General features: G+C 40.5%; 1 protein-coding gene across 4 annotated transcripts in view; it reads right to left on the minus strand.

The window, feature by feature from the left end:
• Positions 1-1,414: 1,414 nt before the first annotated feature.
• Positions 1,415-16,974, minus strand: part of LOC131232734 (MLO-like protein 13) — a 38,380-nt gene continuing 22,820 nt past the window's right edge. For 3 of the 4 annotated variants that reach the window (XM_058229192.1, XM_058229190.1, XM_058229191.1), the window contains 11 exons: positions 11,176-11,292; positions 10,999-11,056; positions 10,748-10,848; positions 3,456-3,530; positions 3,261-3,349; positions 3,110-3,159; positions 2,902-2,942; positions 2,397-2,594; positions 2,253-2,320; positions 2,045-2,105; positions 1,415-1,901 (listed from right to left, as the gene is read on the minus strand). In XM_058229192.1, coding sequence (XP_058085175.1) covers positions 1,611-1,901; positions 2,045-2,105; positions 2,253-2,320; positions 2,397-2,594; positions 2,902-2,942; positions 3,110-3,159; positions 3,261-3,349; positions 3,456-3,530; positions 10,748-10,848; positions 10,999-11,056; positions 11,176-11,292 — 1,149 coding nt within the window. In that variant the 3' untranslated portion in view covers positions 1,415-1,610. Of the gene's footprint in view, positions 1,902-2,044; positions 2,106-2,248; positions 2,321-2,396; positions 2,595-2,901; positions 2,943-3,109; positions 3,160-3,260; positions 3,350-3,455; positions 3,531-10,747; positions 10,849-10,998; positions 11,057-11,175; positions 11,293-16,974 lie in introns of those variants that run through there. The other variant, XM_058229193.1, reaches the window with a different exon arrangement.

Here is a 16,974-nt window from a genome sequence, read left to right on the forward strand (position 1 = left end):
GACTGATTGGTGGACATCTAATGGATGGTAGGAAAGAAAAGTAGTAAATGATCCAAATTTCAACAGATATATGTCCAGTAATCAAAGGTCAGGATTTCCTAATCTACCTAATTTTGAGGATATAATTAATCTACAGTGACATGAGTAGGCAGTTTGGGTTTGAGGTAAGCAGAGGCCCCCAGAACCACCGTAGATGTGTAGTATACTAGGATTTTTCATTTGTGAAAGTGGGGTCTATAATTCAGTGAACCAGACCATATAATTCAATGAACAGACTATTGGTCTGTTGCCTGATGATAGATTGATATTGCCATAAAAAATCTCAAACATTTGATGATCCCAGCCACCAGTTGAGGTGTCTTCATCTTCTATTTGCATGGCATCCTCTTATTGACTGATTGCTCCATTTGATCAGATTTTTGGGTGATGGCCTGTTGTCCATGGGGTCCATCATATAACACACTGCATTAACTTAGCTCAAGATTCATATAATTCTCACACTTGAAATGGGAAACAATTGCAACATGACTTGGAAGTCTAAAAGACAGTAATACCAAATATTCAACACATAGCTCATCACCACTATCTATGTGTTGTCAAAAAGCCTTCAAGACTGTCCGCACTCGACCGGTCGAGCGGTCCACTCGACCGGTCGTGGCCCGCTTGACTCAAAGTCCAGCGAGCTCACCTTTTGGTATCCGGGCCGCTCGACCGTTCGTAGGGGTCCCTCGACCAGTCGTGGACTCGGCTTGACTAGTCCTGGTTACACAGATTCGTTTCCGGATTTGATGCGGACTGCGGAAATTTGGGTCGGTTTTCACAGAGGTGCTTAAGGGAAGTTGCCTAAACTATAAATAGATGTCCCTAGGGCTTTTCTAGGTGATGGGAAATTATTCTAAAGCATTCTAAAGGATTCTAGGGTTATTAAAGGGTGTAGCAAGGGTGAGATTCGAGGCTGTTCAAATCGAGTAAGCCCTCTCTCTTGTAATTTCTATTTCATAGTGGATTTCTATCGCTTTATGCCGTGGTTTTTTCCCGTAAGGGTTTTCCACGTTAAATCTTTGTGTTCTTCTGTAATTGCTTGTTACTATTGAATTGTTATCCTAGATCTAGATCTGTGTGATTCCGCAGACAAATCCCCAACGCTATGCTGATCAGATAATGGTTTTGGAAGTTGGAACCCATCACCTGCAACATCTAAGTTGCATATCAAGTGGGACACATCATTTGGATGACCTGGCCCATAAATCAAGCTAGTCAGCTAATATGGTAGGTTTCCCATGCATGAGAATAATCGCAATCTTGAATAAATATATTCTTAAAAAAAGAGCGTTTGTTGATTTGGCCTACTTGATGATTTGTCCAACAGATTCTTTTAGCTGGGTGAAAAATGAGAACCCGCGGAAATGAAACATAGAGAAAAACTAGACTAGGATTTCATTGCAGGTCGAACAACCTGACATGTAATAGCAAAGGATTCCTCTGACACAAGTGCAATAAATATTGGCTGCAGTACACAATGTGACTTATATGCTAATAAGAAAGGAGACTGATAGTGAGAAAAAAAATCTGAAGTACATGGGGGCCAAGGACTTCCTAATATGAGAAATTCAGATCTGAGATATTTGTCTTGAATCCAAATGTTCAATCACTGATGTTGTAATTTCGTCCAAGTCAACTGCTTGATCAGCAACATGAGCACTGTTCAATGCTTCAACCGGCATTTTTTGCATCTGGACTGCACCAATGGTTGAACTGTTTTTATCGCTTTTACCAAAATGAGCCCCCCACACCGATGAAGACACACCATCTGTTTTCTTTCTCTTCCTTGCTCCCTCAGCCCAACCCTTCAGGGTTCCTTGCAGCTCGCCAAATATCTCTTGTTTGAACATGCCACCCATCTTCATTTAAAAAAATTAAAAATTAAAAATTTTAAAAAGCAAAAACAGAAAAATAGGCACCAGCCATCTTAAACTCTCTTCTTTTTCTTTTTCTTTTTTTCCAAATGGAGCTTAAAAAGAAACAGGCAAGGCAAAACAATTACCTGAGTCACAATCGCATACAAAGGAAGGGTACTGTAGCTGCAAAGAACTTGAATAAGCACGCTGCACATGTAACCGACAGTGGCACATTCTAAGGGTCAGAAATGTAGGAATACTGTACATGGTATTTATCTTTATTGTTGCCATTTCAGGCTATTTTATGCAGCTATTACTATTCACAAGGCAAGAGAAAAGTCCTCAAGACATTACCCAATAATAAGCCTGGGAACAACGTAACCCACTTTTTCCATGATGCACGAATGAAATCCATAGGTACTCTGGAAATATCAAGGCAAATCAGTGGACATACATGCACCTAGCAGGTTTGCGAAATATATGCTCTGACAAACTTACCAAGATCCAGAAGAAGAATGCCATCTCAAATGAATTCTGGAATAAGATGAAATGGATCAAGTAAAGGACAATGCGAGGCTTATCAAACCAGAAGTGTTCATCAGAAAGCTTCACTGAAGCATCCTCGTGCTTCTCTGCGACGACTTGAGCCATACAAGTTATTATGTTCTGTAGTTTTGCACCCACAAGAAGTAGAAGCTGCAAATTCATCCAGTTCATCAGTTAACATTAGAGTTCAAACGTTGATCGAGTACTCAAAAAGCTGCCACCCCGACTTGGTCAAATCAATACTCAGATTGAGTAAATGGGTAACCTGTGTACCACAGAACCAGAAAGAATTCTACTCGATCAAGACTCAGGAGAGAGAGAGAGCCCAAAAAGCTCAACTAAATACTTGGAGAACTCAATTCAGTACCTGAGCTAAATTTCAAAATGAGTCGAACTGGCACTGGAGAGTTTTTCAAAATACCACCAATACACTTGTTATAAAGTCCTATAAACTTACAATCAAAGGCAGAAAGGATAGCCAGAAATATGAGTGCCATCCTGCATAAATAACCCAAACAGGAAGATAAGGATGGGTGCATGCATACTATATTTCCAAAGGTGCAATGTCATATAAGCATGAAAGCTATGACAATCAAGGTAGTATCTGAAATAACATGCATGACAAATTATTGAAATAGATGTTTGCTATCTCAAATCATGCATACCATCCACATTCAGCAACAGAAAGACAACAACTAAGAGCCAAAGATACCAGCTGCACATTATGTTGACAGTGAGTGAAGATGAGTTTGCCCTGAAAATACAGATGGAACAGGTACAACAGGAAAGGATGAAGAAAGAGGGAGAAAGGGTTACCTTATACCAACAACTTTCTTAAAATCAGTTTCGAGTACCCGCATTATGTACTTGTGAAAATCAAAATGTGGGTTTGAACTGCAGTGTTTCTGGAACAAGAGACAATATATGCAGTGAACATGGTGCCTGCAGCTATAACAGAAGAAAGAAAAGTAAAAAGGGTACAACCTACCGACTCCTAAATCTAGAGCTTACCATGATAAATCCCAACCGAAGTGCAGCATAATCCGACTTGGTAACAGAGCCATAAAATTGTTTGAAGAATGACATCTACAATCAGAAAAGAAAGAAAAGGCATCTAATCACATAAAGTGCCAAATAAACTATAGATAAAAAAAAGTCTGGTTGCTTAACCAATACAGAACGTGATACAGGACTGATACATGAACCAAATAAGATGTGAGATGAAGTAGCAAAATTAAGAAAACATAAAAAAAACACAAGCTTTGCCATACTCATCACGAATCCCATGAAAACCAAAAGAACAATATGCATGATCCTATCCTAAGTTACCAACATCATCACACAAGATCATTAAATAAAACAAAACTAGGATCTAATGGATGTAGGGACATCCAATTAGCATAGAATATATAGTCTATTTCAAGGTAGAATGCCTAAAACAACCTAAGGTAAAAATTAGGGTTTGGGTAATTTGGGAAAGTAGGAAAATTACAGATTTTAGGTGTAAGGTTAGAGTTTTGGGAATGGAAGAAACGGGTTTTGATATAAGGATTGTGGAAAGCTAAAAGGGGCAAGGTGTGGACGTACGGCCAACCCGAAGGATTCACACGTGTGGCCGTACAGTCACACGTGTGGCGTGGGACAAACGGGTTAGGTCGGTTAGGGTTTGGAATTGTGGATAGGTAAAGGAAAGAGAAGTTTATGAAAGGATGAGAGCTTAGGATGGGAGAATCAATGAGTTTGAAGAAAATACCTTGACGAAGGAGAAGAAAGAAGATGGTGTGGGAATAGATGGAGACCTTGCACCTCCGTTGATAAATATTAACCTCGCACCAATCTCCCTTCGAAATCGCATGGAAGTATCTTCAGATCGCATGAAGATGGAAGAAGAAAGCAAGAGCTTTTCTCTTTTTTATCACAAAATCCAATGGGAGAGAGGTTACACGCCCCCCTCTTTTTATAAATCCAAGAAGTTTCAAAAATTACAACAATCCCCATGTCTTGTGAATCTTAACGAAAATAGCCCTAGTTTAAATAAAAACAACCAAAACTCTCATAATGTGTCCAAATATAAAATAATCAAAAACTGAATCCTAAAAGATGATAAAGTCTAAAACTGATGTGGACGATCAATGATCAATGGCCCGATCATGTGATCCATGTGATCCAATGGCACAATCGTCACGTCCCTCCAATCCAGCGATCTAGATCACTCCATAAAGCAGCCCATGTGCATCTTCCCAGTGTAGGGTCTTCCAGATGCTCACACGTGATACTCGCCTAGCCACAAGGAAATCAGTGTGGCCCGCCTCCTCCTCTGATATGTACGCAAGGGTGTACGTGAAGTAATGTCCTCATCAAAACGAAAGAGTGACCATGCTAAATACTTACTAGTGATTATATCTGTTAGAGTATACAGTCTTCATTGTACGTGTGTTGCAATGTATTTGAGTGTGAGGGTATGCATGTTCAGTTGTTCTATGCTGCACCACATCTTAGAGATAATGGTGTATCTTTTAGATTTGATTTGCATTTATTTTGAGCTTATCTTCTTTCCCTTTTTTTTTTTTTTGAACATTTATGAATTTATTGAGAAGGGTCACAACCAAAATTACAAAACTAAAAAGACCCAAAAGGAAATTACCAACTTGCCAGAGAGTGAGCAATCACTTTAGAAGCAACCGCCCACTCCATTACATGAAATTTCACCCTGCTAAAAACCTCCATTTCTGCCCCCTCCAATTCCTAAAGCAACTATCATTCCTTTCTAACCAAAGGAACCAGATACCCACTAGTAGACACATTTGCCATACTCCACTTTGGGGATTCCTGATGCCAACACCATGCCACATCAAGAATTGCTCGATAGAATTCGGCATCGCCCTTGCTACACCAAATAAATCGAAAAATCATTCTCACAACCTTTTAGTAAAAGAACAATGGATAAAAATAAATGGTTCAGCAATTCCTCATCTTGACAGCACAATACATACATTTGGGAGAGTCATCTTCCCCTTTCGAAGATTATCTATTGTGAGCACCTTTTTTCTTCCCAAAGGGATAAATGCCTTCCTTTCCATTGTGACAGCCTTCTTTCGAAACTCTTTAACATTTTATCCCACATATGCCATGCATAATGGGAGACTGAGATGGGTTGTAGGAAAAGACCCTTCCTTACAACCAAAAATGTCCGCCAATCTCCCTGCGTCCTCAGAAATACCCACCCCCAGCAGCTCGCTTTTGCCAGTATTAACCCTTAAACCTAATACTGCCTCAAATCAAAGTATGATCATTCGAAAGTTCTCCATTTTAACTTTATCCGCATCGCATAGAAGCAAAGTGTCATCCGCATATTGTAGGTGGGATACCTGAAATTCTGAATTGTCCACCCCAAAACCTTTTACCAACTCCGATTCAGCTACTCTATCAATCATCCTCCTGAGAGCCTCGATAACCACCATAAATAGATATGAGGAAAGGGGATCCCCTAACGCAAGCCTCTAGATGCTAAAAAGAAACCATTAAGGGAGCCATCAACCAATACTGAAAACTTTGCAGAACTGATTGCATGCTTGGATCCAAGATCGGCATTTCTGACCATAAACCAACCTTCTCGACATATAATCAAGGAAGTCCCAGTCTACATAATTGTATACATTTTCAATGTCTAGCTCACAAATTGCTCCTCTCTTTCCCTTTCTATCATAAGAATCCAATACATTCTTAAGCCACCAACACTCCATCTACTATATTTCTTCCTTCCACAAAAGCCCCTTGTTTTAAAGATATAACTTTGCCTATGACCACATGGAATCTGGAGGCTAATACTTTTGTCAGTATTTTATATGGACCTGCCAAGAGGCTTATAGCCCTAAAGTCTCTAAGGGACCGTTTGGCGCATGGTATTAGAACGTATCAAGTTGGATAGGAATGGCCAAAAGTAATGATTACCATGTCGGATGGATTGTCATGGAATTAGTGAAGATAGGCCCATTACCATAACATGTTAGCAATCATTAGGAATACCAAGCTAATCTATGGATTTCTAAAATGTCATGTTTAGCTCGGTAGCTGGTGGCTTTAAGCATTGTCCATCCCAAGCCCTTGGCTATTTGGAAATGCAATATAGCATGCAAGCATTAAGAGTGCAGTGGTCGGGCGGGGGTGTGGATTGTACAGGCGAGGGTTGCAGCGGGGATGCAGCTGGTGCGGGGCTGGGTTTCTAGCAAGAGTGCAGGGGCAGTGGCTGGTGTTGGGTTTCCGGCAGGAGTGCAGGGGCAATGACTGATGGGTTTTTTACGGGATTTTGCTGGAGAAGAAGGTAAGGGCGGGGGGTTGTGTGGTTGGTGTGAGGCTAGGTCTTCGGCAGGAGTGCAGGGGCAGCGACTAGTGTTGGGTTTCCAACAAGAGTGAAGGGGCAATGGCTGGTGTTGGGTTTCGAACAGGAGTGCAGGGGCAGCAACTGAAGTTGGGTTTCTGACGGGATTTCGCTGGAGAAGGAAGCGGCGATGGCGATAACATCTGGATATATCACCTGCAATGAAGAGAACTGTTGGACTAGCCATTTAAATTCCATCGTTTTTGGTGCATCTGGATATATCCATTTAAATTCCATCGTTTTTTCACTCGGTGGATATGATGGGGTTCAATGGAATAGCCATAGCCAACAACAATCGAATGAGGGATTTTGTGAATCCTCCTGAAGTCTACGTTTTTCGGGCATCGTTTCTAATGCCAAAAACCAGCAATATTAGGTAGCCCTGCCAAATGCAATCGCAGTTGAGAAGCGAGGGATAAAGAAGTCTATCCCATCTAATATGCCTAAATTCGATGCACCAAACAAGCCCTAAGGCTTTCTACACCTTCTTTCTTTGGAATTGAAGCAAAAAATGTGGCCCCAAGCTCCGCTCTTACCCTACCTGTGACAAAAAATTCATTTATAAACCCTATGACCTATGTCTTCACTAGCTCTCAAAACTTCTGATAAAAAGCTATCAGAAAGCCATCAGGCCCCGGCGCCTTGTCCCCACCCAATTCAGCAATAGCTTGCACAATTTCTTACTCTGAAAAGGCTTTTTCCAAAGATTATGCTGCTTCTCTTGAAATAGAATCGAAAGACAAATTGTCCAAAACCGGCCTTGACCGATCTTCATGAGATAGAAGGCTTTTGTAGAAATTAATAATTGTGGCACATACCTTTCCTTTTCCTTCCTTCTATTCTTACCCCTTCCATCATAAGCAACTTAATTTTATTTGCTCTTACTTGGACGCTTGCCATCGCAAGAAAGAACTTCGTATTCTTATCCCTTTCTTTTAACCATAGAGCCCTCAAGCATTGCCTCCATTTAATTTCTTCTCTTAGTCTCACATTATACTTAGCGGTATAAACTTCCTCCAAGCTCTATCTTCATCCAATAGCTCACCCCTGCCTCTTCTTTGGCATCCAAGAGCTATCCTTCAGTATTTTGGCTGTCTCCTTTTCTCTACCAGCCAATTCCTCTTTTCTTCCGCACATTTATCTTACCTTTCAGAATTTTTAATTTCTGAAAAAGGGAGAAACCAGCTCCCCCTTGAATTGAGAACAAAGACCACCATTCCTTTACCTTTCCGAAAAAACTTCTACCTCAAGCTAAGCGAGCTCAAATCCAAAAGGGTGGGGGCCCTAATCCTCCTCATCAATTTCTAATAAGATCAGGCAATGATCAAAAATTGGCTTTAGCAAACCTCTCTGATGCACTAGAGGGAACTTATCAACCCATTCTGGAGAAATAAGAAATAGTCTAACCTGGATTTAATTGGCTTAGATTGCCGATAAGTAAGTCGATCGTCTCATTTTTCATTTTTGATCTTATCTTTTGTACCAAGTGATCTACAAATAGGAGCTAGTAGAAGGTGAGAGATATGAAGAAAACATTCTCTTCTCCCCTCTTTTCTTCCTCCCCATGTCGTCCACAACGTATTCCCCAGAGTTTAACAATATCAAACACTACATTCAATCAGAGATGGATGAAGAGGGAGCCTCCTCATCATTTGTAACCCCAGTTTCTAAAGTTAAAAACGATCCCTTCAACTATAGATACTCTTATTTGTTATTTTTTTAGTTTATCTATAAAAGATGTCACCATTATTGTCCATAAGAAATCCAGCCATTCTTTGTTTTTTTCTAGGAATAGTAGATCATTGAGGATATTTTCCTTCTTAGACAGTAGATGGAGAAATGTAGGAAGAGGAGGATCTCCATACGGTGCGTGCGTGGGTGGGTGTGTGCATGGGTGTGTGTATAGAGAGAGAGAGAGAGAGAGAGAGAGAGAGAGAGAGAGAGAGAACTGAAATTTATTAAAAGTCTGCCAAAAAGTGAGAAAAGATTACAACCCAACTCTACATCTCAAACAAAGAGAGTAGGTAGACAGAATAAACTGCCTTTACATAAGAAGCATAACCAAAAACACTATACTCGACTTAACAAATAATTTACTCCACCGAGGATCCCCTATTTCAAAAGCACCAGCTATTCCAATTACCCTAAATAGCCCATAAAATAGCTATGATAATCATTCTTCACATAGCTTTCCCAGCTTTCCTCACCCCTCCCCCTTGCCAGGCCCAAAGAAGATACAGACCTCGACATCACCCAAGTTATGTGAAATAAGGCGAAGAAATGCTCCCACACCTGCCGCGCATAAGGACAACGGATCAACAAGTGATTGATAGTCTCCACAGCTCCCATACAGATCAAACAAAAGTTTGGAAGAAAAAGGGATCTTCTTTGCCAATGACACAATTTTGATTGACGAGACAAGGGAGAGAATAAACACAAAGATAGAATATGGAGGATGCTTTGGAATCTAAAGGTTTTAAATCATTTGGGCTAAAATAATGTATATAGAATGCAATTTTAGCAACAGTAGGATAGAAGTAGAAATGAGGAATTAATTAAGATTGTTGGCCAAGAGGTACCCCAAAATGAATGTTTTTGATATCTTGGGTCGATAGCACATGAGAGCGGAGAGATTGAGAAGGATGTTGCTAATAGAATTAGAGCTAGATGGATGAAGTGAAGATGTGACTTTGGAGTTTAATGTGATCTCTGCACACCGATCAAACTAAAGGTAAGTATTATTTTATAGGATAGCTACAAGGCCAACCATGTTTATGGGACAAGGTGTTGGATAGTTAAGGAACAACATGTTCACAAGATGAGTGTATCTAAAATGAGGATGTTGAGATGGATGAGTGGCAAGATAAAAGGCTAGAATTAGTAATGAGTGCATTCAAGGTAACTTAGGAATAGTACCAATAGGTAATAAGAAGAGATGAAGTAGACTCAAATGGTTTCGCCATGTGCAACGAAACCAAGAATTGCACCGATTAGAAGGAGCAAGTTGGTTCAAGTTGAAGGCTCTAAAAGGGCACGAGTGGTAGTAAGAAAATATTCAATGGCCTACAGTTTAACTGAGGGTATGTGATGCAGGGAGTATCGGCCAACGCACCAAAAGCTCCAAAGCTGTTGAGGAAGCACCGGAATATCCCTTTATCCTGGCCCTCCCAAGCAACCCGACTAAAACCACCCCGTGGGCTACCCCGCATCTTATAGGCCCCACCTTGTGGGCCACCCCAGCCCAGTGTGGAGATGCACTTGCATCATCCACCCACACCGGTAAGAAGATTCGAACACTGGGCTCCTGCTCTGATACCACTTGATGTAGGGAGTATTGGCCAACGCACCAAAAGCTCAAGAGTTGTTGGGGAAGCACCGGAATATCCCTTTATCATGGCCCTCCCAGGAAACCCGACTAAGACCTCCCCGTGGGCTACCCCGCATCTCACGGGTCCCACAATAGGACCCACCCCGTGACCATCCTGCATCTCGCAGGCCCCACCTCGTGGGCCACCCCATCCTAGTGTGGAGATGCACCTACATCAATATGGTCCATAATAGGGTGGAATAATGGAACATGATTTGTGTAGTTGACCCCAATTAGTTGGGATAAGGATTAGAGGATGATGATGATGAATCTATGTCAATTCCTAAGACAATCCAAACGTGATTCTCAAGGCACAATCTAAGCAACATTGCATCTAAGTGGAAATTGATTTTACATAATCTGATCATTGTGGTCCTTGAAATGTGATGCAATTCATGATAGCAAATAATTGGGTTACAAAATTTTTGGATTTATACTTATTTTGAAGCCCCTAATAAGTGGAAATTTTGGTAATATTGAGTAGAAAAAGTTCATCTTTCAAAAAGTCTCAGCATTCAAATCCATGGTATATATATCCATAAAAGTGGGAGTACTAACCACCCAGGTTACGACAGTTGAACTCCCCCAATATCCCTTTGTGCGCTCTGTGATGAATACATGATGATGGTGAACATGAAAGGTGTTACCTGTATCTGAAGCTGCACATGAATTTAATTCGCGTATGAAGTTCATGGCACTAAAAAAAAGTTCTATCCACACCATATCATAACAGGATGCAGTGTGTTAAAAAAAAAAAATATATATATATATATATATATATATATATATATATATAAACAACCTCTTACTTTCATGCTTTGAAATCTCATGCTCAATTGAATTCTCCCAGCGCTTCCACTGCCGTATCTACATAAACTAGAGATGTATCACAGTTCGAGGTGCATATGCATACTTGCATGTATGAAAACAAAAATAGATACATACATAAAAGTATAAAACTTGTGCATCTCTGATTAGCAACTTACCTTTGCTCCTCCAAGAACCATCGTAGTGGCACAAAAAACTACATAGACAACAGCAAGCACAAAGATAAAAATGTGCAGTTGATGTAGCGCTTCAATAGATAACAGTGGAACTTTGCCCTGAAAACAGGACGCAAGTAAAATGCATGATAAGAACTTTTGCATACCCAAAGTTGTTTATAGTTATGGCTATATGTAGAGAGTATAAGATGGAAAGACTTCCAAAACTAGCATAGTAAACCCTTTATGCAGTTTCCTAAATATGAGAAACTGCATAGAGGACACCATCAAAATATGATTTGCTGGGTAATACACTCATACGTTAAAAGAACAGTTTCCTCCGCGTTCTCTTTTAGAAGTAGTTGCTCACCGCTTACTTGGACAACAAGTCTAGAACATGATTGAGTGCATTGACAAATGGGAGGGATGCATCTGACTGATGTCTGTTTTCCCATTCTCTTCAAGTAAGACTACCATAGCTTCATTGCTTAACACTTGACAATATTATGAAGAATTAAAATAAAGTGGGTTAAATTGAACCAAAGTAGAATAGGAACATAAAAGTGTTCTTTATTATTATCTTTCATTTAGCACGGAGAAAGAAACACGTTATGGACAAGGAAACTTAACTAGTAAGTGTTTAACATTATAAAGCATTACTATATAGAAATGGATACTTAAAAAACACTGAAACATTAGAAACGAATCAGGAAAAAAATTTGCAACCTACAAATTTGTCTCATCTTCCTTCAGTCCATAGGGCAGAAGTAACTTTGAAACCACTTATAATCATGAAACTCCGTAACATTCCTTCTTAGGAATTTGCAAGATTCATGTACGGATCTGGTCAGAGAGAATCTATTTCTCTTTCTGATTCAACTGAAATCTTGGATTTGATGTAGGATGAGTGAAAGTAGCCTAGGATGAATGATGTGAGATCAAACTACGTATCAATTTAAGCGTTCAACAAGTAAAATCAAGTAGATCCACATTATAAGTAATAAAATTTCAGATTAACTACTCAATGGACCTAGGCTATCACATACACGGTGCATAAAAGTATAAAATATCACAAGAGTGGCCCACTTGGAAGTTGGAACTTCCAATCTAGCATAGGTAGGGCAACATTCACATGAATAAACAACGGCACTATAAAAATCAGATTTGGGGAAAATGGGTTTGTTTGAAAATCAGATTTTTTGAAGGGGGTTTTGGGAATCGGGAATCAACGTTTGGGGATTTTGGGAGTTAGGGACTTGGGGATTTAGGGTTTTAGGAAATTGGGGATTACGGTTTTAGGTTTAAGATTGATGCTAGGTTAGCAAAAGGGTGTAGAGGATGATGTAAGGAGAAAGAAGATGTAAAAAAGGAGGGGATAAGGCTATCTGTACAAACGTAAGGCTGTCTGTATAGATGTACGGTTGTCCGTAAGGCCGGTCTATACAGACGCGCGTGTGGGTTTAATGGATGGTTGGGTTTTGATGGGTTTGATGGGGAAAGGTAAAAAAATGGATGTGGGATGAGAGGTTTTGGTTTTAGAGGAGTTGTAGAAAAATAAAGAAGAAAAAAGTCAAGAGAGTTGTGTACCTTGTTGGAGAAGAGAAAGAAGAGAACTTTGGAGGAGTCCACCACCAAGCAATCTTCAAGCCCTTTCACAATCCGATTGGAAGGGAGGATTTTCTCACAAACCCTATAGGAAGATGAAGAAGGGTTTTTCTCAAGAGAGAAGTCTTTTGTTTTCTTTTACTCAAACCACCATTAGGGTTGGATGCCCCACCAAGCAATCTTCGAGCCCTTTCACAATCCGATTGGAAGGGAAGATTTTCTCACAAACCTTAAAGGAAGATGAAGAAGGGTTTTTCTCAAGATAGACAAGTCTTTTATTTTCTTTTAATACCAAATAAGTGATATGGCCTATAATCCAAAATAAGCACCCTAAAACACATAAGTGCAATCTCAACCATCTAATAAATCTTAAAATAACAAAAATCATAAATAAAGCAATATCGGGGTCTAGTCGTCCAATGGCCCAATCGACAAGATCCAATGGTCGAAACGACACGAAAATAAAAACCTGTAACTAAAAATGTCTCCTAAGTGGCCCATATGCATCATCCCAATGTGGGGTCTTCCTAATGCACGTCCAATGCATGTGGGGTCTTCAAAGTGGTCCGACAGGCCCCATCTGGAACTCACCTCCCATCTACAGAGAGGGTTGCACTGATGTCGGTGGTCACCTCCGCCTCTGGTATACTTGAGTAGGTCCTCTAATGTCCCCATCAACTCTCCCCAGCTGAGAAGAATTCACTACTAGTGAAATAGAACTGTGGTAGTGCTCAAGGAGGTCGGGATCAATGTGCCGAAACTATGCCTCTGTAATTCAGGTGTTGTCTGACTCCGGCCTGGCCTTCCATTTCACAAGGTATTTCTAATATCCTACATGGCGGGTAGAGACCGCTTGGTGATCCAGAAAATCCCCAATCTCTTCTTTCCGTCCAGGTAGTGATAGAAGAGAAGGCAACGTCAGGTGGGAAGCAGGGTCTGGCAAAGGCCATGGGCTTCAGGGACATCATCATGTGGGGTAGGAGAAAGGTCTACAGGAGGGTTATAAGATGGATGTGTGGGTCCGTCACAAGGCACAGATCCTCCACATTGAATGTGGCATTAATACCGATGGTAGATGGAAGATCTACCACATATGCATTAGTGTCCACTCTTATCAAAATTTTATATGGACCTGCACTGCGGGTATGTAATTTCCTCACGGTTCATGTGGGAATCATTCGGGCCTAATGCGGACCATGATGTAGTCACCCACCTAAAACGCCTTAAACCTACGATGTGAATCTGCAGAAAGTTTATAATGTTGATTACTAGCATTAATGCGCTTCTTGATCTCACTATGCAAATCATGAATATGCCATGCAAATGCATCTGCGGACTCAAATGGCCTACCTAAGACAAACACAAGTATGAGATCTATGTGTTTTAGGCTTATACCCAAGTACTATCTTGAATGGAGCCATTCCTATGGACCTATTGATTGAACTGTTATATGCAAATTCGGCTATGGGTAAAACCGCATCACAAGTCCTAATATAGTCTCCCACCAGACATCGTAACAGATTCCCTAAGCTTCGATTGGCAACTTCCTTCTGACCATCAGTCTGAGGATGGTATGCCGAAGAGAACTACAACTTAGTTCCCATCATGTGCCATAGAGTTTTACAAAAATAACTCATAAATTGCACATCTCTATCTGACACAATGGTCTTCGGCAAATCATGCAGACGAATTACCTTCCCAAATAATATCTTAGCCACGTTAGTGGCATAGGACGTTTTAGAACATGGAAGTGGGCCATTTTCGAAAAATGGTCCACAATCACAAAGATGGAATCGTGTTTTTTTATCGTCTTGGGTAGCCCAAGCACGAAATCCATAACTAACATCAACCTATGGGGCATGGGGAACTAACAGAATAGATAATCATGTATTTTGCTTTCTCTGCTTCGCTAACTGACAAATCCTATATTGCCCTACAATGTTAGCCACGTCTCGCTTGAGACTTTGCCAATAGAAACGCTCCTCTACAAGGGCAATAGTCTTGTCCCGCCAAAAATTACCAACTATCCCTCCAATATGAAGTTTCTAGACAAGAAATTCGCAGAATGACGTACAGGGTGTACACAATCTATCGCCTCTAAACAAAAACTCACCGACCAAGACAAACTCACTACCAATGTTTTAAATATCGTTATCGCGAAATGTAACGCGCCGTTGGGATACGGATACATATCGGATATCGCATGGGATATATCGGTTGTATCTCGTAATGTATTGTTGTTGTTAGGAAACATGGGAACATTGGGAAATTGGTCAAAATTTTCAATGAAACTTCAGGGATTGTTAAAAAAGACATCAATACACACTTAGAAATCAAAACATTACAAAAAGAAAAAAAAGAAAAAAACATAATTAGGGTGTCCTTGAATGCGATCCTAATATGTGCGCTTTCCAATTGAATTGATGCAAGTATATTCAAAATCTATTCATATAATTTATAAATGTAAGAAGACACGTATGGAAACATAAGCAATACATTCAAAAGCAAAAGAAGAATCACTAAATCAGGTTACATACATGTTTAATTTTGTGTTTGGATACAAAGGTTGCAACAGATTTGCGAGAAATTGAGAAATTTTGATCTTTCTCAATTTTCCGCAACTTGACCCATCTCCCCTAAATCTAGAAATCAAAGTTCCAAATCCATGATGTTTCATGGAAAATATGAAGAATCATACATTTCTAACCATTTGACATTGGTTTAATGTGATTTACAACAAAAACACGGATCGAAATGCTTATGGGATCGAATAGGTGGGGATATATCGGCACTACCTGTGTGTTTCGTATTACACAAGTGGGATACAAGATATATTGTGGGATATGTCGGCTAATATCGTCGATATTTAAAGCACTGCTCACTACTACCCCTAGACTGACCACCTAATAACGATGCGTACACCTTTCCAAAATCTGGGCAACTAGGATAATCTTCCTTTAATCGTTCAAACCCGGTGACTTCTACGCTCATGGATTAAAGTAATGCGACCATACGGCTCAGTGCATCAACAGGTTTATTCTCGACCCCGGCTTTGTGCTTCAACACAAAAGTGTAGTCCTGAAGAAACTGGACCCACTTGGCATGTCTTGGGTTCAACTTCTTTTGGGAGCCAATGTAGTGCAAAGCCTCAGGGTCAGAGAATAAGATGAACTCCTGCAATAACAAATAATGTCGTTAATGGCGCAAAGACTGCACTACCGCAAAGAATTCCTTGTCATAGGTAGAATACTTTTGATTCGTTTCATTCAACTTCTCACTAAAGAAAGTGACAGGGTGCCCTTCCTGACTAAGCACTCCACATATACCTACACCAAACGCATCACGTGTAACCACAAAAATCTTAGAAAAATCCGGAAGTCGCATTACAAGAGCTTCAGTCATCTTAACTTTAATCTCCTTGAACACCCTAGAGGCTGCTTTAGTCCATTGGAACTCCCATTTCTTTATACAATTAGTAATGGAAGCCATGATGGAACTAAATCCTCTAATGAACCCCCTATAAAAAGTGCCTAAGCCATGAAAGCTACGCACCTTATGAATTTTGCGTGACTCGATCCAACTGACTAGGGCCTTGACCTTCCCGGGATCCACAGACATGCCTTCAGATGACATGATAAAACCTAAGAAGGTGACACTATTAGACAGAAACGAACACTTCTTGAGGTTGGCATACTTCTCTACCCTAAGGATCCCACACACTTGCCTCATATGGTGATGTTGTTCCTTTGTCATGCTATAAATAAGGATGTCGTCAAAGTACACGACTAGAAACTTCCCTATGAAGGGTCTCAACACTTGGGTCATAACCCACAAAATTGTACCCGGGGCATCGATCAGCCCAAATGGCGTAACTAGCCACTCGTATAGCCCATCCTTCATCTTGAAGGCAGCCTTCCGTTCATCACCTAGGCGAATACGAATCTGGTGATACCCTCTTGAGGTCTATTTTAGAGAAGATGGTAGCCGTGGCCATCATGTCGAACATATCGTCAAGACGCGGTATGGGAAACCGGTACTTGACGGTAACTTTGTTGAAGGCTATGCTATCCACACACATACGCCACGTGCCATCCTTCTTGGGAGTCAGAATGGCGAGCACAGCACATAGGCTCATGCTCTCCTGAATGAACCCTTTTCACAGAAGCTCATCAACTTGCTTCTTGAGTTCTACATGCT

Source organism: Magnolia sinica, chromosome 18 (genome assembly GCF_029962835.1).
Source record: "Magnolia sinica isolate HGM2019 chromosome 18, MsV1, whole genome shotgun sequence".
Lineage (NCBI taxonomy): Eukaryota > Viridiplantae > Streptophyta > Magnoliopsida > Magnoliales > Magnoliaceae > Magnolia > Magnolia sinica.